The 24,346-nt window shown below is 42.4% G+C and overlaps 1 protein-coding gene across 1 annotated transcript; it reads left to right on the top strand.

Moving 5' to 3' along the window:
- The first annotated feature begins 396 nt into the window (after positions 1-396).
- LOC110974938 (uncharacterized) lies at positions 397-23,373 on the top strand. Its single transcript, XM_022226927.2, has 2 exons — positions 397-1,066; positions 20,435-23,373. The coding sequence occupies exon 1, from the start codon at positions 469-471 to the stop codon at positions 1,024-1,026; it is 558 nt and encodes a 185-aa protein (XP_022082619.1). The 5' UTR covers positions 397-468; the 3' UTR covers positions 1,027-1,066; positions 20,435-23,373.
- The last annotated feature ends 973 nt before the right edge of the window (positions 23,374-24,346 follow it).

Genomic DNA, 24,346 nt, shown 5'->3' with positions numbered 1-24,346 from the left:
GTAATTGAACTTTGCGTCATTCATTCATTACAGGAGGAAAATAATTACACTCCAACAAGTCACACTATTCCACAATTAAAAGAAAAAAAACTTTAACGAAATCATTGCCCACCACGGCTTCCGGAAAGGGTCTCTAAGGTACAAAAGCTTACATTGTATTAGAGACTGCCTGAAGTCCAAATGCGTCAGTGCGCATTATGATGCGTGCTGATCACCATCGACCAATGGTACGCCAGCTTGCAGCACGTGACTCAGAGTCACCACGCCGCAACTACGGAATGGCAACTCCATTGGCCAGTTTACTTTCAGGGGGAGGAGTCAGTTTTGTTGCCGTTACTTCGGTGGATGACGTCCGCGGCGACTGGGAACCCCACGCGTTAAAAAGTGTATAAAATTGAAAGGAGTGCGAAGTTGGCGGTAAATTTGCCTCTGGTGAGAATCGAAGTTTATGCCCTACGCGAATCCTGCATGACCGACAGAGTGATGGCACTGAATGGACAATTGACAAGAATGCTTCTCGTCGCGTGTTTCTTGCTACTTGGAGTTTCGTCAACCCGAGCACACGTGTATTTCAGCAGCGGAGATGAGACAAAACCTGGACCACCAGAGTACGGGCCAGGGGGCGAACCCAAGCAAGACGAGCCGGCGTTTGAAGACGGGGATAACGAGGCCCAGATCCCGGACTGGAAAGAGCGGCAATTGCACGCTGGTCTGACCGCTCTGAAGCACAGCTTACAGTCCCGATACTCAGCGGCCAGCAAGAGGTCTTGGTTACCGGGCACTCAGACTGGATTGTTTGGTAAGCGCGGCAGCCATTGGCTGAGCCCGGAGAAGCGGCAACTCTGGGCCAATCAGCAGTCTGGCCTCTTTGGGAAGCGGGAAGACAGCAGGGACCAAACTCTTCCCAAGTGGACTGTGAAGCGGTCGGCGGAGGAGAGTGAGTTTGGGCGGCAGAGACGTAGAGGTGTACCCCACGTATTCCAGAGCGGGGGAATCTTTGGTAAACGATCTGCTGACGACTGGTAGACGGGGCTCGAACAAACCCGTATACATCTACAGGTCGGGGGTAAGCATCTCTCATATTCTTAAACTGCTTCAATAGAGTTTCCAAGCTCATAGGATGAGTATACCAAATTGGATTAATCATGTTTCAAAAGTCAAGACCATCCATCAAATTGACCACAGGTTGTTCAATTTTTCCATTATTGAAGGGAGTACCTTATATTCCTACCGCGTAACTTTATACCAATAACTACCTGAGCACAAACCAACTTTAACTTCAGAATTCCATCTTTAAAAATCTTTGCACCAGAACGTTAATCTTAGCAGGGCTGGTTTTCGGTATAATTTTGCAGGCCCCCTTAGGGTTAATGAGAGCGAAAGCAACTTTTTCCCCTTTAAAATATTGACACCATCTTTCCTCGACAAGCAATGGCCAGTGAACAAAAACTAAGCCGTAACAAAAGTCATTCTGAACAAGTTCAACATTGCATGCAATTTCCAATGAATCCAATTTAATAGCTGCAACGATATAAGCCCCTCATTTCTGAAGATACGCACCTTAACGCAGTCGATTTGAATATTGCACTAGGTTCAGTGGGCCCAACATCCGCAAGATAATTATCGATGTAAATAAAGACCATGGTCAGGCTGGTGAAGTGGAACTGAACTGTCAATCTAGGAGTATTAACATGCAACGGGGATAGGCTTGTGTCCCCAGATGTATTGTCAATCAGACAATATAGAGAACAAACAGACATAGGAGCAAAGAGTGAAACTGCCTTGATGCTTGAACAAAACATTGCAGGTGATAAAATAATTTAATACATAGAATTGTGTTCATCATCACAACTACTCATGTTTGACATGTATCTCAGGTAGTTTATAAACAAAACGGGCAAAGTTTCCCTCCAAGAAGAGGGTAATCGTCCGCCATAGTATGTTTTCAGAGATCTTAGTAGGTGGCGCTGAAGCAAGGCCAATTCCCGTTCAGGTGTGCCGTCACGAAATAGCCTTAAATACAGCGTGCAGTTTAATGATGGGGTCAAATACGATACGTTAGCCATGAAATTAGCACCGAGGTTCTTCCGTTGTGCGAGCGAAGAAGCGAGCAAGCGTACGGAATATTGACATATAAGAAACGCAAGCAAATCAGGGGTAGGTGATGAGTTCATAATGATTGCCCGAATAATGTTGACCGAAAGGAAACCTACCCAGTTCGTCTACACGTAATCCATCCTCCCTGCAATGCACACCACCGATGGAAAGCGTAAGTGGTTTTGGACACTGCTGCTGCCGTTCCTAGTACCCGAAAATTTATACATCATTTGGAAGCGTCAACTGTGAAAAAACTACAGCATACACTTTGGATGCCATGCAACAGATAAGAAAGTATAACGAGTGGATACGCGTGCCTAACAGACAGACGTTATGTTCGTGCTCACGTGGGCAAGAATTTATCTTTAACATATTCCTTTCAGTATTACTCGTGCGCCACTGAACATTCTTCTTACAGACATCAACCTTGCTTTTCAGTTTAGCCAGAAAAAGTAGTCCTACAAGTCCTTGGGTGACTGTCTGTTAGTTAACAAAAACAAGGAAAGTTCGGAGTAAGTTTGCAGCTTGCATGCCTAACAAAATCATAAATTATTAATTGACATTTTGTTCTGAGAATCGACAGCGCATGTTTCAATTATACCTAGCAAAGTCAGTTGCTGCCCGAAGTTTTTGTTTGTGAAACGTTGGTGAATCTTCATGGCAGCCTTAATGTTTTTATTTAAAGGGACTGCTCAGGGTAAAAAATTTTATTTGAGCATTCTCCGGCAAAGTGAAGAAATATGTTGATAACTGGGGTTATTATTCGATCGGGGGCGAGTATGACTAGAATACATAGCCGGCAGTCTTGCCCTAACATTCTTCATTCACTTAAATTCGACTTCAATTATCGTTTTCGACGGGAAACAGCACATTTTCATTTTCGTCCTTAATCTTAACTCTTAATCCTTGCAGACATCACATCACATCACATTCTTAACGTGTTTGATTGAAAAACCCATTTTGTAGATAATTGATTTTACCGCCCACGCGTCTGCTCATTTCCTGTCTCCTTTTCTGAGAAGGGAAAAAACAATGGCTCATTGAGGCCAAATGCTGTCTAATCCAACAAGAAGTTATAATGACTAAAGGTTTGCGTTGGTTGTCACTCACTTGGCTTCGTGATGCCAAACCGTCTCGCAGGCCAACGGCTTAAACAAGTATTGTGTTGTGTGCTCTTTCTAATGAGCTGGCTAACTAAGTCAAGGGAAAAAGTTCCCCCGTCACTCAACTTCTGGGATTCTGACGTCTAGACCGTGCTTGTCTAGTTGTTGGCAGAGTTCATGTTGATTATTATTGGCCTACCATATCTGCATGGCAACGAATCAAAGGATTCAGTTTTCAGTGTATTCGACCGCATGATATCCCAAGCCGAACTCTGTTTCCCACTTGGGCAGATGAAGATGACTTTTGTGTCTCTTGGGTTAATTTTTAAAAGTAGAAAGAAAGACATTATCAGTCATTTTTCTTCAGGAGAGACTCAAGGGGAAAAAAAACGAAACTTTAAGGACTTAAAACAGTAACAGTAAAACAGAAAGCATAACCTTGTACCAGAATTAGTAAACAGGGCGCCAGCTTGTCCGAACACAACTTTTCATTTAATTAAACTAAGCCATTTTTCTGCAGTTTTAAATTGCAGATGATGCTGCATAAAACTTGACTTCACAAATAGCTCTATATGCAGATCTAGAGAAGAAATCTTCTGCTCAGTCCTGAAAACGGTACATGCAATCTTCCCGCATAAAAAGTGTAGGAATTGAAATTACCTGTGTCCCTACTCCATGCAACAATAGAGGCTTTGCGTGGTAGCCATCTTGCAGGGCAGTTCTTTTGTTCCCTAGGAAATCCGTTGTGCATATCCTGTGGAACAAAAGCACGGGCCTGCAAGATCTCAGCCATGCAAACCAGAAATAGAGTTCTGTTATATGCACACTATGTATGGTGGCTATATGCTGCGGGCTGATTCCTAAATATTCATCGTGAGACGTCCCGTGCCATTCCTGCCGGTGAACCAAATTGGCCGTCAAAATTGTAATGAGTAGAAATGTTATTAGGATCAAAGTGCCGATCGGCTTTCCCTTCGGCTATTATCATCTCTTAGCGATTGGTCGTGCTTATGACTTTCCTTCGTGTGACATAAATGTTGGTTAAATGTGACAAGTCCATACCATAGTCAAAATACGAGATGATGGAGGACGCACGCGATCTGCCTGGGGCGCCACACTTAACAGATTAAGCGTTTAGCCTCACACCCGAGAGTTCTTTAAAGAGTTTCCCTGCACAACTGCTGGTCCAAGGAACGACGTGAGGTCCAGAGGCGAGAAGTATTAAATTCCTTTTTTCCTTCGTTTGTCTAATTGTTTGTTTGGGCCATATTTTATAGTGAAGAACTTTTACAGGTGCGACAGTACTGGTATAAGGCAAGTAACCGTAAGAGTTCCAGATACAATTTTATTGGAACAAGCACACACGATCTGGTTTCCAAGGCAGCAAACTCAGGCGTACGCGTTAAGGGTGCGCAGCCATAAAGTGTTAACAGGTCAATACAAAGCTGTGTAGGTGGTAGCAGCCTTTTTTGGAAGGTAAAAAAAAATCAAGTAAGCCTAATGTTACCGCCAGCCAAACATTCGTCTTTTGTTTCAAAACACGTCGGTGAGTTTTGACCAAACAAGACTGGGCTTCCGTGCAGTCGCTTAAGACCTCTGATTATGTTCTTAGTTCGGGACGGCGTCTTTCTATGAAAATATCTACGTTGTTATTGGTGCGGAATTGGGTTTTCAATCAGTTTGCAGTTGGCGGCTTTTTTATTTTACGCGCTGTCGCAGTGCTTTGTTTATCCACCATCGATGTTTGTTCTTTTATTTTGTCTCTCGAGAGTGGGATTTCAGGGCAGTGAAAACACATCAAGTGACAGTGGGTATATTTTTTATGTTTCAGGTGGTTTATTTGCATTACAAACAATATTGACTCAAGAGCTCTGGTGTGTTTTGCTGTCTAACATCGAGTATCGATTGCCATTTGACATATCGCGTGTGGTATTGAGTCCTCAAAAACGTTATCTGAATTACCCACTGCAAAGCTACTTTTCATGAACCATTTTTTGTCTACATTACCTGCAGGGCAGTGCCATCACTGCCAGTGGTACTTCCATGTCGGCTTGGAGTATATGATTTCGTTTTCCTGGACATTATTTTAACCTTTTATCCGTCAAGGATTGTGAGGGCAATTTCAAGCAAACACTTAGGTTGGTATCAGTGGTTGTTATTACTGCATAGGTTTACATTCTGCATTTTGTTCGGTTGTTTTTTTGCTTCGTATGTATACCACACGCTGTCTCGATTTCACCCATGTCCATAAGGACAAAAGCACTCTCTCTCTCTCTACACGCCAGTGATTTCTTTGACTACGCATCGGTTGCCGCTAAGCCACACAGCTGTTCATACAGAGAGTTGCGACATGAGTGTCTCGATTGTTGGAATCAAAATGGTGGATTATGCTTCAGTGTATATGGACAATTAGCACACAACAGCTACATACATGCAGTATACACATTAACAGCCATTTTGGTTCCAAGGTCTGAGGTTGCCGTTACCCTCTATATATACAGCTCTGCTACGCCATTACCAACCATTCCCCGAAGTGGAATGCAGACTCTGGAGGAGTCTCATTTAATACACGAACGATTTACTAGTTTGTTTTCCTTTTTCGTTTTCGAGCCATTGGTTGGGTGTAATTTAGGCTTGTTGACTCAAAGAAGACTGACCATCTTTAATGCGTTCAGTCTAAGCCACGTTTGCACTGAGCTAAATATACACCTGAAATCCGCCTTTGGCTCTTGGTTCAATTAAAGAGTGAAGGGGGCAAACAGAGCCATGCCTTCTCCCGCGATGCATTTTGGGTGATTAAAATAACGTGAGGAAAGAAGAACGATTCAGGAACCGTATATTCATTACCATTCCTCCCCAAAACCCGTAAAAAGAGATTCATATCTTGCCTCACACCTTAAGGCCGAAACCGATTACTTAAAGGAATCATCAAACTTTCCACACTGAGAATTGAGTCCGCCCCTGGCTGTCGATGGTGTCAAAAGGAGTGCTCCCCGGTGTCTATTTGCAGAACAACGGCACTCCATAGCATCGCTTTAATGTCGCCGTCGCAGTCTAATGAATTTTATTTGCATGGACAGTATGCTTACTTGATATCGTGCGGCCAAGGGACCGAAGTGCAGAGACAAAGTGAGCGACATATATGGTGCCCTTTTTCGGCAGTTGAGTTAAATTGAGGTCAGAAGTGCGGCGAGTTGACACAAATAATCGCTGTCAAGACCCTTTTGAGAATTGTTATTAGAGTTAATAAGACACCTCCTGATCCACAACTGTATTGCGGCTGTAAATGGCAATACTTAAAAGTCCCATCTTAATAAAGGGTTTCAAGGGGCATCGTTGTTACCTTCAAGGTACGAATCCAGAAGGGTTCTGGAGGTCTCTACGTCCGCAGGTTGGAAGACGCCATAAAAGGCACAAACCACACAGGGATCTTCTTTTGTGTGTGTAAACAAGTACAAAACAAAGGGATAAATAGCTACGCAGGTCGGCGCCGGTCGGGGATCTCCACCACACCGTTCTACCGCCAGGCACTAAGCTTGATGAAACAGCCCGCCGACCGGCACAAAAATCCTTTAAAATCCCAGAAAAATGGTCACTCTGTAAATTTCATATTTGTACCTGGAAGAATAAAAACAAACAAATGAATTCTTAATCAATTTGGAAAGAAAAACTCACTGAAAATGTGATAGAGTGCCCCTAAGCGGGCCCCTGGACCCACGAGACTCCAGTCGTCATTGCTAAATTGTCCTGCACTAAAACATGGCTACATCAACAACTACGCACAGTAACCCCAACCAACCCATCCCCAGCGAAAATCCCGGATCCGACTATTTATATGTGTTACATCTCTCACGAGCGGTGGTGCCTTTTTAGTCCGGGAGTAAGTTAAGAGAGCGTCTGGGGGGGGCTGTTAATTAAGGCTATATTTTGTCACACCATTTTACCAGGAACGCCAGAGGACAAAATCCAATTATGTGCTGAATTTTAAAATGAAGTTGTGTTACGAATGCGACACTCTGTTGATAAAGGTTGCCACATTCCAATTTTAGCTTTGCTAATTGCTACGGTTTATAATTCTCAGAGGCTTGGAGCCAATCGTAAAACACCAGCTTGTCTTCTGTATGCAGCCTCGCCGTCCAGGTTCTTCCTTGCGAATTCTGGCGTCATTTTGGCCAGTTCACACATGCTTACACACTAAAAAGGATCAGTCAAATTTGACTAGAATTCATTAAAATTTGACTAACTCTTCAGGGTCAGCTGGGTGCAGCTGGAAATGAGTCAGTCTGACTAGATTGTTTTAGTCAGTTCATTGATATTTCAAAGGCATCGAATAGGAATCTTGTCAGAATGCATGATTTGCCAACGTTAACGTGGGTGTTTGACTGAATCCGTAGTCAACTTTAAACAACTAGGAAATCAGTCAACATTTTGACTAGGTTGTATAGAAGCGAACGAAAACCTATTTGGAAGTGGTTGAAGCACAGAGCCACAGTCAAGGATGCAGCTAGCACAAAGTCGATGCAGTTCGTTCAGTCCTACCAATTAACAAAATGCACTCCAAGCTAAAGGCTGGGGCAGAGCCAGCATCCTAAATATGCAACTTTGCTCCCTACAGCGAACGCCCTTAAATGCTCGATTTCATTTTCCGTGGTGATTACAAACGTCACGATTTAGGACTTGTTCCACTCCAGCGCACGAATTAGGCCAAGCTTTTGGCCGAGCAAGATAAACACCATCATCCCCGCAATTCTGTCTTTAGTCCTGACAACTGCATGCACGTTAGAAATGTTTCAAAGGCGCCAAAATTGAACTTACTTCAGGGGCGGATGCAAGAATTTTTCCGGGGGGGGTCGGGCCTGTGAGATTTTTTTAGTGTCCAATTGTCGCAGACAGGTTGACACCTACCGGTAGGCAATACATTACATCGTTACAGATATACATGTACAAATACCGGTAAAAGTCCTTGCAGGATGTCATTTTTATTACCTGCTGTAATTATTACTGTTATTTACTCATGTTGTGCTGTCAGAATATGGGAAATAACCCATGATGAGGCTTAACCAAACATGCAGCCAGTCATATCGTTCATATTCGCTTTGTTTGGCGCAACTTACGCCACCAAAATGACTGCGAAAGTTACGCCATAATTTGTTTCATAAGTTGCGGACTTGCGCAGTGCCTGTAGTTTCGTGAAATCGCTGTGCAATGTGTGCAATAAAATGTGGCGTGAGTGAGGTTACACCATTACGTAACGCTTCGTGAAATTGGCTAACATCATGTGTCTTTATTTGGAATTCGTTGGCTTGTTTCCATGGCAACTTAGATGATTCGATGTATGTTGGGATATGACGTTCTTGTGAATAAAAATTAAGTAACTTTGTTCTTATTGCCGACATCATTCGGTTTATGGAGATATCTCACTATTTTTGTTTTTTTTTAAGATTGTAGAACACAACGTTTGAGAACTGTATTTCTACACTGAGCTGAGGAATTCCCACTTTCCAGTTAATTTCATGGAGCCTATCAAATGGTAACCTTCACCGTGATTTTGACGAAATTAAAACTTTCGCTCACCGTGGGATAGAGTTTGCCCTGGGTGAAGTCATTTTACTCCGTTGCCTCTGGCTCATAGGACACCTTATAGACCCATACCTCGTATAATGAATACAGTCTCGCAAGGAAAGTTCTTCCGATGCATTGGCAGGGATGCCTAAAGATTGGCGTTTGGTAACTATCCTATTTTTGTTTGGATAATTACCTGGCGTTCATTGGCACTGAATTAGCCGTAACGTGAGACAATGGAGCCATCGTGTTTTATGAATTACTTTCAAATGGCATATTACTCGAAATCTAATGAGCAAGTGGTTTCCGCTGGGCGCTGGGGAAGGGCTGATGGCCTTGCACTGATTTTAGTGAAGGAAATACGTCACGCGGGGTCACAGCTTACGACGCACAGAGCACTGTGGGTATATTTCTACCAGGCGCGTAGCCTCGATCGCTCCGGTTATTTTTTTCTTTTTCTTCCTCACTGCTGAGAGTGAAAATATTCTCACTACGTTTTATTAGTTCATCCAAAATTGATCAAGATAAGCAATGATATGAGATGTTTTGCCAAAAGACACGTAATCAGTGATACTTAGTTAAGAAGATAAATGACCGTGATTGTACCGAGGGCGTGTTTTTATTATAAGCCGAAACTATGGTCTGTGGGCAAAGAATTGCCATTGGCCAACCAAACTTAAAATAAAAGCGCTTCGCTAACAAGAAGTACTAACCTCGCGGTCGGAGGTCGTACACATGTATAGTAGCCAATCACTTTGCAAAGCCATCAGCCCTTCCCAGCGCCCTGTTTGGGCACTGGGCAACCAGCGAAAAAGTGGTTTTTCTGTCGCCGCCATATTGACGGTTTCATGGTCTAGGTTGTGGGGGCCCATAATTATCGTTATGGTGACGTATCTTGTCAACACGAGGAACGTTTCATACATCATTGTAAATGAAAAGAATCTAATATGACCCTAAGACCTTACATTCAAGAATTCAAACTTCAGCGCTACGCTGGAGCCTCCGTTTTATCTGTTAATACAAATTTTCTTCACCCCAAACGAACTTGCGATTACAATTTACAAAAAAAACAAAACAACAAAAGAGCAGGGAAACCACTGATATTGGCATCTCCTATTTGGATTTGCGGCCAAGGAGGCTGTCCAATTAAGTCCGTATAATTATTTTGATGAGGAGGAGGAGCGTCTTTACATGTAACTTGACTGGATGACTGTGATATCGATTGATAGGCCTACGTGCTTACGCAGGATTGGCTGCTACATTAACTGCAGATTACAATGTACTCGTGTCACGCAAGAGTGCCAGGTGTCCCTACGTATCCCTCTGCATTTGGCCAGCAAACTGATCTTTTTCTTCTGAACACCTCCAAACTTCTGGTTTCAGTTCAAGCCACGCGCATCTCGTTTTGGGGGCATTAGTTGGCGCAGCGATACAGGTTTAATACCCATCAGGATCACACGATCCTCTTTGAAGGGAACGGCATAGCGGCTGATTTGACATTTGAAGGAATGCCTCTGCTCGAGGGTCTGAATACTATGCACATCAATAACGTCTGGTTGTGAAATTGGCCAATTTTTCTTAAACATGTACGTTTTCTAAACTGCCGATTGGCGTCATTTTTCATTCAAACAGGCACCCGTAGTCCAGTCTCGCTCTGAACCGGAAGCTTTATCTGTGCGTTGACAGTGGAGACAACGTACATGTTTCAATCACGTTGAATCCCCCCCCCCCATCCCTTTTAATGTAGCAGGCGTCGGGGCTGGGGGATTCTTTTTCTCAACGTACCCTTTAGGGGCGTCTTCAATCCAGTAGTCGGGGGACAACCCATCTGTGTAATGGGCTTTAATGGTTGAGAGTACCCGCCAGCATATTGCGGGATGTGTGTGGAAATTGCCCATTACTTCAGTTTTCTGTGTGAAGAAAAAGAACGGCACACACACACTTTCCATTTCTTTCGTGCTTCCTGTTGGTAATAACGCGCGCTTTTCGGACAGGTTTGACTATAAAGAACAAATCATACAGAAAATATCGATACAAGACCTCGGTGGCGGTGAACAACATGCACACTTTTGACATCTGATTCCATTACTGAAGACAGTGTATCGATTTTTTCTTAATGTTCGAAACCACATCAAATCAGAGTGCGTCACAATGGGACGTGATGTGTTGTGGGTTAACGTTTATTTCCAGCCGCTGACCAGAAATATTGGAAGTCGGAATCACACCCCAAATGGACCTCAGAACAGGTTTGGCAGAGATGAAAAGGGGCAGATTATTCTTGTGAATGGTACACTTCCGCTAGACCTAAACTAAGTGTTAAAAACAATGGCGTATCCAAGAGGGTGGGGTAGGTAGGTGGGTATGTAACCCCCCCCCCAAATGTGAGTGCCCTCCCCCCACAAAAACTGTAATTTCCCACTTGCCAAAGACACTCCTATTTCAAGATGTTTGGTCAGTAATATTCCATGAAAGGAGTGACGTTCACCAGGTAGTACTTGATTTTAACACCCTTCACCCCTTAGCCATAGGCTGTTATCAGAACTGTGATTAAAACTGGCGAAAAGGGCGCCTTGTAGCGCAAAGAGCGTTCAAGTGTCCCTCTCTGAATTTGCACCACCCAGAATGTAGCTGCAATGAATTTTTCTTCGACGCAATTTTTCTGAATTTTTTTACTTTTCTCAAATGTATGAAAACTCTTACACACTCCTATTTGGTTAAATGCATTCAAAAGTGCACGCTTTTAACAATCAAAATTATCCATGCGTTCTCATACAACTGAGGGCGCTGTTGCTGTGTAGTCAATCTGGGGAAGACATGGTTCAGTGCACAGGTATTTCTGTTCAAATTGTGAACCCAGAATTTACTACCTGAAAATGTTTCTGAGAGAGGGGTTGCTGGCTTCTTATTGCTATGCACACAAACAACAACAATCAGCAAAGAAGAGAAAACTTGGTCCAGGAAAATCTACAAAACACAAGACGTTTTGTGTACAAACCAACGTAACATTGAAGCTTCTTTCTGAGATGACATCACAGCTTTATCATGAATATGGAAATTATCATTAGCATAACAATCAAAAAGGCATTAAAACACCCTTAGAAATAGTGAAGCCAAATTTGAAAATAACGTTTACTGAGGCACAAAGATGCATTTTACAGGTTTGTATTCAAAAACATTGATTGGAGCTTTCGGTCCCCCTTAAAAATTGAGATACTAAAATTTTTGGCCATGTGTGTCAACCCATATTTTGCTGGTTCCAACATCACTGGCAACATCACTGGTCAAAATGAATTGGATGGATTCGATTCAAATGCTTGCAGCAAGAAGCGTGTAGCCACAAACGAGAGATTCGAAAGCTAATTTAAGCTAAGTGCGGGACCAAACTTGACGTTGCTTTCGACGCACAGCAGGAGACTGTAAACATTACAGACGAAGGAGGCTCACTGCGCAAATTTAATAATGCTTTACTATGAAGAGCAGTTAAGAATTGTAACGGTTCTCATATCATCAATTATTATTTCAGAACCACACTTTTCAAGCTCAAATGCAAAATAAATCACAATGAATAGCTCTCCATCCGCGGCAGGCCTACTCAAAAATTTCACGCCGCGTGCAATGAAAGATTATACGCTTGAGGTACGACCGGGAAGATTTATTGATCTTTACCGGGCAAAATATCACCATAAAAACCCGGTACATAAACCGGGTGTTTCCGCTTCTTCCCTGGCTGATTCCCGCCAGGGAGGTATCATGTTGTAAACACAGAGGAGGGAAACATTATGAATATGAACTCCCCATTACTCAGTCGGGCAAAGTAATTGGTTAAAAGCTTATTCCCTCTAACGAAAACAAACTCCCCTATTGAACGTTCCAGGCGAGATGCGCAGAAATAATCACCGGTCCAATGGTCAGGAGAAACGACCGGACAGGGTGTGGGAATATGGGCTAACATATTTCTACCGAAATCGGGGCTAACAGATGCATGTCATGAATGACCAAGTACCAGTTTCTTTTGAAAAAGCCGACGCGCATCATCTGCTGGGTCAGTGGCTGGAGGCAGGGAAATCTAACGTGCCTCTGGGGAAATACGGCCTTTTCAAGGCCGATTTTTATGGGGTTGTTTATTGTTGGTACTAGACCGGCGTGAGCCTTATTTTTCAAGCAAGCGCCTCAAGAGTGAATAGTAAAACACTTTTCAATGCATTTTAATCCGGGGCCTAGCATTCCCAAACGTGTGGCTTATCATGGTCAAATTCTCATCTTATCTCAAGGTACTTGAACACGACAATGGGATTCCATGGTATAGTTTTCCAGGCAATTCCACTGTGGGGCGGTGTTCATAACAAATGATGTGCTTGGAAAAGTTCACTGTATTTCTGATGTGCCCCCTGCATTAATCATGGAGGAAGGAAAAACCTGCTTGACGAAGTTGGTGATGGCGTTTTATTAGGTTTCTGTGATTCGTACATGCACGTACGTACACTATCCCATCTCATCCACCCGCGTAAAAAGGAGGATTCGTTTTTGCAACGCGCTTTGATATATCGCCAAAAATGGCCTCGCCGTGGGGCAGAATCTTGTCCTGTAGGTCACTGCTAACTGGAGTTAAAATCACACAAACCGTCACACACACACATCAAAAGGGACGACAGTTGAAAGTTTGCCATAGTGGATGAAGCCAAAGCCTGTGCAAAGACCTTGTAGGCCTACAGAAATATCTATTTTGTGATTAGGTGTGGGATTTGGTGGGAAAACCAAATAGACTTCATCCTATAATTCTTTCCCCGCGCAGTTGCTTTACAGCGGTAGATCTTATAAAATGTAATACAGTTGTGCAACTAATAAAGATAAATCTTTGCGTCGGATGACGTCAGATGTGGTGGAACTTACAGCCTTTGCGCAGTTTCTGTACATCTTCGGTCAACAGAGTAACACACAAGCGAGACACTTGAAAGCAAAGGCCCCGTTATTCTCATATCACTTCATCTCTCTCGTATTTTCAGGTATGATCTGAACATTAAAATAAAGTTACTCCTTGTAGGTTACAGAATTTCTGTGCTGACAGAATTGATAATTGTTGAATTATTATTGAGTATAAAAAGGGACCACAAAAGGCAACCTGCAGTAGCCTATAGCCAACGTCTTCCTTGGCATCAGATGTATATACATCAATAGACTAATCCGATAAGACGCCCTAACTGCGGTTGCACCGCACTCACAAGCACTTTCTTCAGCTTGACGCACGCGTACATTTGGCAAATCACAACACCCTATTGGTCGAAGAGGCGTGTAACGCGCGCGTACCACCTGTTCACGAGCGTTGTGCCACCAAAGTAATGGCTTCTAATTCTGGTGGACGAACTACACTATACAGGCGATTCACAAGAGTGCGCCACCAAGAGTTTGTAACGCGTTAGCCGGTCAAAACGTGCGAAGCTGTCAACCCTTTCCAAACGCGCATTGGGTCGACAGATTTGCATATTGTGATTGGCCAACGTGTTGCAAATTCTTAGGGACGCACTTTTGTGAAACGCCCGTATTGGCAGTGTACTGTTTTCATTTTCACAGTTCTGACACTGTCAGTGAGTCAAGATTAATTTTTGTGATTTGAGAAATGACACATTTCCGTTTTGTCTCTTGTATGATTGCAAATTAGGTAATGGTGTTTCATATTCCAGAGCATAAAAGAGCTGACCATAGACCGTAGTTCTCCATGGTTCTGGTAATATTCCATAAAAACCGGCAAATTCTGTTTGCATTACATTAGCCCTGATAATTGGTCAGAATCAACACTCAATAACTGTCGAATATTCTGTGTTGAGTTGAAATCCATGCAACCCAGAATGTCGAGCAGAAGCTCTAGTGGTCAGTGATGTAAGTCTAGTCCATCAAAGTCGATCCAGTCCATCCAGTCGTAGCCAACTCACAAGTTGTTTAAATGAACTGTCACAAAAGAATTAGTTGTCAACGTACCACATGATCTTTGTCGGGTCTCGTGGTTGGTCGTATGAACGGATTTAAGTCCGTGAAAGGACTTGTGATTGACTGACTACAAGACTGCTGATGATAATAATCATCAGCGCGCTCATCACCCTGACCGCGTACCGTTCGGAGGAGCTTCCTGTCTGGTTCCAGTCTCACTGCATCAATTCGTGCCTTCAATTACCCTCATTTGGAGGGAAAGTCAATGCGAAGCCGTCGGCGCCTTTATAGTCTTGCCTTAATGGGATGTCTTGTGGCTGGTTTAGTCTCGTAAACGCTATAGAAACATCCACTGGACATGATTTAATTGGTGAAGTTCGAAAATGGCCCTGACGGCGTGGACATGTGTCATCTCAACGGTAGTTGGTTTTTCTGTGTCATTCGTTAGCAGTGGAATCAATCACGTTTATGATTAATCGGAAAAGGGATCATTGTTGTAACAAATGTCTACGTGAATAACGTTACTTTTTTAGCTGAGCTCTTACAGTGCAATCGTGAGTCATGTACTCTGATAGTCATCGGTACGGCCGCATCACATTTTACAAATGTTAGATTTGTGTTTTTAACACCATTTGTAGTTTCCTTTCTTACCCCTGCCGCAGAAACTTTAGTACCTGAACCATACACAAACATCAAATATTACGTAAGGGATCTTACAACGGATGGCAAATGCAATAAGAGAAAAAAGGGGGAAAATGATTTGGGAAGAGGCACAGAATGGCATACGGAGTGCTGAAGCATGGATGATGTGAGCACAGCGCTTGCGCTCCTAACTTTTGTGTTTATCCTTGGGTAGCGTGTTGACTTAAACATTACCTTTTAAGGCTGCATTAGACCTCGTAATTTCATTACCAAGCTGCCACTTTGAATCCCTCAAGCGTGCATGCAGGGAAGAAAGATTATCTTAATAATTCAGTTTATATTTAGGAGAAAATTCGGCTCACCAAATAAAAGGTTTATTTGTTGCAGTATTCCAGCTGACAGCCAGCAAATCGTAAGGAGTATACATTGTTAAGTGATTTACGCGCAAGATGGGAAACACTCATGTTCCTAAACTAAAAGAGGGATGTCCATGGGTTCCCCCGGGGTTAGCTTCCGGCCTGATGCTGCCAGTGGTTGCTGAAAGTCAGGAGAAGACACTTGTCACATTAATTGGTTTTTGTTTGTTGTTCTTCATCTCCCGTTTTATCGGGCAGTCAGAGCCGACGCTGGCACCGGAATTACCACCAACATGTTCGGCTAGTCAAGCGCCAATAATTGCGAATTACTGCCGAGGGCTGAACGCAGTAATCAGACAGCAGTTATTTTGAGTTCAACGTTAGAGATGGATTTGTGGAAGTGCTTAAAGAAGATTTATATTATTTGGAAGTTAAGATGAGCGTGAAAAAAATTACGATTAGCTGGAGTTGGCTGCACCATCAGTTTTTGCGCGGAATTGGGCTGTCATTATTCAAACATGCGTCCTTTAAACAAAACGTAATTTTACAGGTAATGAAGTGCGTACAACCAGCTTAAAATTTGACGAGACGATACCCATCTAACAAGCAAAAACCCTATGAGCTTTTCCTTTGGCAACCTCAAAATGAAGAAGAAAGCGTGGATTTATAAGAACTTTGCCAAAATTTATGAGAGTTGCAAAAACACAATTCGATTTTGGAGAGGACGGGAAGATGTGGAATGGAATACATCAACTGCAAACAGCCTCGTCTTGGTAGACTGAGCTATGTTAATTATCGCAATTAGTACATTCAATTTTATGCCCGTCATTGCCGACGAATGCATCTAGACTGGTTGTCACATAGCAACCTGAAGTTGCTCTTTGCATTCACCGCCAAAAGGTTGTTTGGATTTCGCTGTTTCCATATCACGTGCCGGATTCGCAAAATATCCGATATCTCATCGACCGTCGTAATTGTAGGCGCTTGGTGATATGCATTTTATCTAAAAAAAGAATTCCTGTTCTTTGCGAAGAAGTGCAGTCACTGAACCGTGCCTTTACAAGTTATTAGCTAGGCGTGGAATGATGGTGCGCTATCATGTTCAGGGGAAAGCAAACAGTTTCGCGCGCATTCGGACACAGAGTAAACGGGCTGGAATGGGCTCGGTATTTAGTCTGGGGCCCGACCCATGACCGTGCATCTCCAATGCGCAATTAGTGGTTGTTGGGTGCGGTGTGCAGGAGTTGGACTGTGCTGGGTTTGCCGTTTTACGGATGACACGCGTAGCACATTTAGCCTATGCGTGGTTCTACCGCGACTTGGGTGGGGCTATTATGAACAGTGTAAAACTTGTTGAAGAGCAAAGTCTCAGTTTTTTTCAAAAACTCCTTGATTACACTGCAATAACTGGGGTGTTCAATTCAACACCCCCGGTGTTATCAGAGGACTACATCAACACTTTTCACTGGTGTTGAAATTTTGGTGTTATTTCGTGTTACTTTTAACACAATCCGATGCATTGTAACACTTATAGGTGTCTAAAGTAACATTTGCAGTGTTAAAGTAACACCCTGTGGTGTGGTCATCTGATAACACCAAAAAGTGTCGATGCAGTCTATGAAAAAAGGGCGTGTGAGCAAATTCAAAATTGTTGTATAAACGGGTAAATGAGGCGGATGTCAAAGACCAGGCATTGCCAAACTTTGTTAAATATTAAAAAATCAACCACAAAATTTAAGTAGAACTAGTTTGGTTCATTCGAGCAGATCTATGAACAACATGAAATAAGACACCATACCAGTACACGCTTGGAATATGCTTCATGAATATAACATGCTTGAAAAACGCATAGTGCCACACCATAGTTGGTTTGGAAAAGGCATATCATAGAAATATTCAGAGGGGAGAGGTTGAGAAAAACCTCCCATGCATGCGCATTTTGCCTGGAGGTAAGTTCTGCACAGGTCCAAGCGAGCACTGACACAGTGGAAGGTGTCGAGGCGATGCTTTTGGTGGCCGGTAAAGCGAGAGAAGCATTCGGCTTGGGTAGGTAGACTCGCCGCTGGCGGAAGGAAAATACCTGGCTAATCGTCTCGGGAAGCCGCGACACACCTCATTAAGTGCAGCGGCGAAACGGAGGCAGTTCCCAGCAGGGCCTTCACTAGTGTCGGTCAGACCGCATCGAGGGACGTGAAGCTTTGCCCTGTTCCTCCCCCGTTTCCCCCCGCATTTCCCAAAAGCGGCATTTTGAGAATGGTTGATTTTTTTTCTCTGCCGGACAGATTGGCACCAGAAATAAATTATCCGTTGAAATGTCTACAATAAGCTGTTGATCTTGTGCTCAAACGTTGTTTGAGCTACACAAAATGTGTCACTTGGATGGATTCTAGATTATGTACTTTTTGTACGCCCCGTACCTTAAAGTAACAAACGATGGAACACCAATGTTGATCTTTCCCTACTCTTGGTACAGAACCGAAGTCTGTAAGTCGGTCTCACGGGCCAGTTTATTTACTGTTGTGTTTTTTACCTCCCCCCGTTTGCTTTTATAGTTGACATTCGTTCGGTTTTTTGAGTTCGGCAGTTGCTGTTTATAGACTACGTGTGGAAATGTCATACTTTATTGTTTGCATAGAAGGCGTTAAGTTTTGGAAGTTCATGCTTCGTTACTGTGTGAGATACCAAGGGCTGATTGGACTAGGTCCGGACTCGGCTCCTTTTCATTCCTTACAGAACTGCACTTTGTGAAGCGAGCAGCTTGAAACCAGTCGAAGCATGTGATACATTTTGTTTCAAGGATGTGAACTGCAGCTAAGTGCAAGTTTGGGCGCGAACTGTAGTTTCGACCAGTAGTCAGTTGCTTTTTAACAATGCGCATGCGCAATTCAGTCTCACTCGAATGACCCTAGTTGGCCTATTTTTTCCAGCTCATCATTACTCACATTTCACCGTTGGTTGCGATTCTCACAGCGTACACGGTCATTGAAATCTCGTACAATTGTTTTCATGTGAATGGTTCCCTCAGTAATGAAAAATAAAATCAGTTATTGATAACCAGCGATAGATAGTCAAAACCGTCCGTCGTTCGGGTGGTGTTAGTCGAACAATAGTTAACGATTATAGTCGTCGCTCGAATTTTCCCTAAATTAATCTTTTCTTAAGCAAGCCCCTTTTTCATTTTAAGGATAACAAAAGCGCTCGGTAGACACTGACAGTAAACGATTAAGCTTAATGGCATTACATTAAATGGCAAGGTTGCAAATGCAATAATGCTTCTCATTATGTATTCAGGTAGTGCATTCGGCGCCTTGCTCAAAAATAAAATTATTAACTTTGTTATATTGCCCTTTATCTGGTCAATAGCTTCCCAAAACTCAGCCAACGTTTTGAGACGAGGGGGAATGGTTTCTCTTGGTAAATGCAAATGATTCACAACACTGAAAAGGATGACTTTTGTACAATTATAAACAAGCCCAACCCCGAGTCGTCATTATACAAATTAATGGGGTTTTCATTATTAATCTCTCGCATGTTGAGTAAAGCTGCGAATACTTTGGCCAGACATCGGGTGACCCGGGGCCGCACTTTGTGGTGCGTGATTGTTGATGGCGGGAAATGCTGATCGCTTCATCTTTATTAATTCCTATATGCCGTGGAGCCGCAACTCATCGGTATTTTCCGTACGCGACGGCGGTGTCCTTTTGAGGACAGCGCGCTCCGTCGATCTCGAGTGTCGACGCATATTTACCCTTTCGGTGCGGATTTGAAACCTGGCCAGACTTTCCTAGAGCCGGAAAGCGAGGATATTCTTTTTTAGCAAATTACAATGCAAGCCCAAACCAGCATGGGAGCCTCGCAGTCGCCAGACATACACAATACCTAATGGTACCCTGAGAGGTTACCAATAATTCACAGGTGTTGTCATCACGCTAAAGGCCACAACACTATAACACTAAAACCTGGACGAGTCAGGATCTTCTGTTTTTTCAAACATCCTGAGTTGAAGTTTAATTTCATACTCCACAGAGGCACTGATACATGTCAATTCACGGAGATCAGCGATTAGTTGTTTTATATTTATTGTGAGTCGATATCAGAAGTAGACGTTCATTTTAGGACTTAAACCGGAAGTCCAGCGGTCGCGATAGGGTGAGGTCGTTTAGATAGCGGAGTACAACTGGGGTGACAAACGCCATGGTGTTATCTCTTTATGGACGTTATGTTAGTCCGTGAATAAGTGAGCCCAGTCGGCACCCGTGTCAAAGTCTTTGCTGCTGGTCGTGCGCTGCATATAAAAAAGTGTAATGCAAATACCAACCATGTAATTTGTGCGTTTTGTATTTGATTTTGAACATGTATTGAGTACAGGTTTCCCTTTAATTTTTGTTTTTTTCTGCGTTTCTTAATTTTTTGAAGTGCATAGATTGACGTTATTTTGATGTGTATATTATTTGACAGTTTTAAACATTATTTGTAACTTATGTAATTTTTATTTCATGTAAATCGAATTCACAGTTCTGCCCCTGGCAGCGATGAAGCGATTTTAATAAACTATTAATAATAATAACCCAGAAGATAGCGTTTTCATTACACCCCCCGGGGGGAAACAGCAGCCTGCCAATGTCGAAAGCCAGTTTCATAAGTTAAAAAAAGACTGTAACACTCATTCTTTTAATTTTGCAAAATAAATTTAGAAAATAACTCGCACTTGTTAATACTTTTTCTTTTCTCCCCCCCCCCTCATTTCTGCAGGACACAAACATCTAGGAAGCTGAGACGTAACTGTGACGACAAACGAAGCCATATTTGTATCATTCAGGAGCGAGGGGCCATACATGTGCTGATCACGCACATACGTCAAGAAATTGCCCAAAGTGCGCACATACGCGACATACTCGGAGTTTAAAAAAGACAAATTTGAAATTGAAATTAGATTAATCCGATAAGGAAACGAGAGCCAGTTACTGTATAATATTTACTCAGAGAATGTTATTTGTTACATCCTGTTCGCTTTGCACGAGTGTCAGTCACGATTCATAATATATATTTAGTTGAAGCCAACCGCTCAAACAAAATGACCTAAATGGACACGTCTTGGACACAATACGCATTTCAGTATTGCTTGTTGCCTGCGCTACGTAGTTATTGTTTTCCTGTTATTTTTGTATTAAGACATTTGTCTTAATCTGTCTTTTAAAGACTTACAGTACTGTAATACAATGCCGTGATATCTATTAGATGAGCTATTCAAAAATTTAATGGAATATGGAGAGTGTAATTTCTAGCAGAGGTGTTTGAAAAGCCACATCGCATTGAATATTTGGCACACTCATTCTGATATACATGTAGTACAAACTGAGAGGACTAAATGGCTTTACAAACTTGATCCATGCTAGCTGGGCTTTGAGCTATTTATCTTAACCCCCCCTTTGGTAATGTGATCACTCCAGTGCCATTTCCTTCAAAATCAAAGCCAAGTTATATATGTGTTGTGTTACGGGGTTTCTAAAATCTTTCCTCGGGTTGATTAGTTCCATCATGTATCATGCAGTCGGTTTATAATCAATCGCCTTATCAGATCGTTCAAACGGTCAAACTCACTGGAACAAATTACAGATGGAGAAAAATGTTAAAAACGGGAAGAAATAGGGATGTACCTCTATTGATACGGTGTCACTCGCCTGAAATGTGCTCCGTGACGAGGAGATTGTGCGTGACATACTAATATAATTGCATTGATGGGGCATACCGTACGCGACGGTGGAACTCAGAAATTCATTCGCTCCAGCGAGCAAACCAATGCGTAACTGCATGGATCTAGTCAAACCGTTTGCGCAGGCACTTCACAACAGTCAGAACACGGAGCGCGTTATATAAGTGGCACTGTGATGCGGTTATCCACGAAGTTTATTTGATTACTATTATTAAAAGGAAATAGCCCAAGGTTACATATTAAGTAATGTCTACTTTTGACACTTCAAGGAGTTGTTGCACTTGGTGTTACGTGACATTATCACTTCCCCTCTCAAAGCCAGAAAGTTCTTTTTCACATCCATGTATAATGGAGTATGTTTAAAATATGTGCGCAGAATCTGCTGAAAGCTGTTGACCAGTACATGTTACGCAGGAAGACACTTTTAAAGATATCAGTCAACCCACACATCCTTGAAAAGTGTAAACGCCCAGCGTGTACAAATCATGTCTCTTGTATGAACTTTGCATGAGCAAAGAAAACGTCGACAGAAACGTACTGTGAAATGTGTCAAAATTATGTCAGTTGGAATAAATTTGCCTTTAATGTTCATCTCATTGTAAATATACTTGTAATGTTGTCTCCTGTTGTAGAATTCCTCACTCCAGATGAATGTCTCTCTACAGTAATAGTGACAAGCCCTTTTAGTACATACTCATAAAATCAGCCGAAAGCTGTCATTCCTCGCCCTTTAGGGGTAGTGACTGACTCATTTGGTATCTCTAAAATTTGGCTTTGTTAAAGCATGGTGGTAGAAACTGACAACTGGTGTCGGACCTTTCTCTTGCTACTTCACAGTGGTAGATTTTGGCAACCTATGCGGTTAAAATATGACCGAGTGTCAGTATTAAAAAAGATCAATTCGCAGTTCTATAATAAACACTACTAGATCCGCTCAGGATTGTAACAAAGCCTGTACCATCAACCAATGGTAAATTTTTGATAACTCGGCCCACCCACAGAATCGGGGACAGTAAGAAAAGGGTCAGTGAAAACCCTCGAAAGAAAAGTATCCCACAAGGTGGATTTGTTTAAAGGCCTCCATTCAACTACATACTTGGTAGGAGTGGATTAAAATAAAATGTCTATTTGAGTTGTCGTTTCTAAAACAGACGTTTCTCTGAAACGACATAACTTCCGCTTCGCCCACATTTTGCTATTCAAGCAAACTGGTAGTTATTAAAATATCTTATAAAGATTAATATTATGTTGTTATTTTGGTAGGTAAAGACTTCAACTACAAGAGTCTTTCTTGTTTTGTGCTTGCTGATAGGTGCACAACTAGGGCTTTTTTGCCATTGCAAAACAAACTTTTTCATCAAGATGATTTTGTTTTGTTGGCGTCCCGATTTTGCTTTTAAAATCTACGTGTAAGCCACGCTTGCACACACACGCACACTGTGATGGTATAACCCTGAACGAGGCCCATGGAGTTGAAGAGTTTGACATTTTTTTATGACGTAAGATGCAGGTTGTTTCAGTTTTTAACGCTCTGAAATGTATGATTAGATGGTATTCCGAGTAGAGAGTCGTATTCCCTTAAAGGCAACGGTCCCTCATGGTTGGTACTTGGTCCCGCTCCAGAGCATTTTTAGGAAACAAAATAAGCACCAACAACATGCCTGAGCACTCACCACGAATAGTGTAGTTTATTGACTTCATTCTTACGTGGCTCACAATTTGCCCCCAACTTATGACACGTTTTAATAAAAAGTATATTCAAAGGTACATTCTTAATATGTTTAAAGATAAACTGCTTGTAACGCTTATTTTAAGAAAACAATTTTTCCTTATCTCACGATTAGTTAGCCTAGATGTCTGCGTAGTTGTGTACTAGCTTGCATACAATTATATTTTTCAAAATGTGACGCTGTTAAAAAAATCCAAGAGTGTACTGGTCGAATGAAAAAATTCTAATAAAATATTACGTCGACAGTTACATCTGTGAAATAATTTTGTTGGGTATTGTATATTGAACTTGACGTTTATGAAACAAGTTACCGGCCACATAAACTCAGATAGTTGTTACTTAAGCACCAAAGCAAAATCGCAAGAACAATGCAAAAAAGGCAAAACACATTAGCTTACCTGCGACTTGCCGCCCCGACATCCAGACGGCATTTGAAAAGCAATGCGTACCTGTTGCCAGATCTCCGATTACAATCACATTTTAGTCAGCGTTACATAAAAACCTATTTTTCGAAAATAATGCTTCAACAAATCATGCATTACAACACGTCCGGAATGGTCACATGTCCCGCAGATGTGATTGTGGGTGGTCTATTCCCGCAACAAGGGGACAATTTCTTTTAGGAAAGTTCGGACGAGTGTTCACGAACTTAACCACGAAAGTTCGGGCGAGTGTTCACAAACTTAACCACGAAAGAGCTTTTTTATGTCACGTGACACAGCACAACTGCTTTTTACTCGGGTGAATTCAAATTAAAAAAAATATGTCATTCAGCAATTAACAAATCAGTGGGTAAGATTAAGTTCGGCATCGTGTCCCATGACGAATCTGTTTGACATCAATGCGGTAGATATTCCAATAAAGCAACGTGAAAATTATCTCTCCTCTCTTTGCGTTAATGCCCTTATCGAGATTGGAAAGGTTGTGAAAAGGCCACTGCTCTATAACCACCTATGTGTAATCCCCACAGTTTCGGTCTTTGTTAGTACTAATATAGAAAATATGCATGAAATACACTGTGTATGCTCTACGGCGGCAATTGTTTACTTTAAAAACCCCACCTGGCGTCTGCCGTCGTTGTCATACTCTCCCGCGAGAAATCAGGAGGTTGTGGCCGCGCCTATAGTTCTCAGCTGAACAAAAAGACAGACTGCCTTTCGACAAATGCCATGAATTCTTTTGCCTGAATTGGCCGAGATTTCTTTGTTACCAGGAGACTGGT

Source organism: Acanthaster planci, linkage group LG20, assembly GCF_054643075.1.
Source record: "Acanthaster planci isolate LZ-2023a linkage group LG20, COTS_SCS, whole genome shotgun sequence".
Classification (NCBI taxonomy): Eukaryota; Metazoa; Echinodermata; class Asteroidea; order Valvatida; family Acanthasteridae; genus Acanthaster; species Acanthaster planci.
This window is presented reverse-complemented; position numbering and strand designations above follow the sequence as displayed.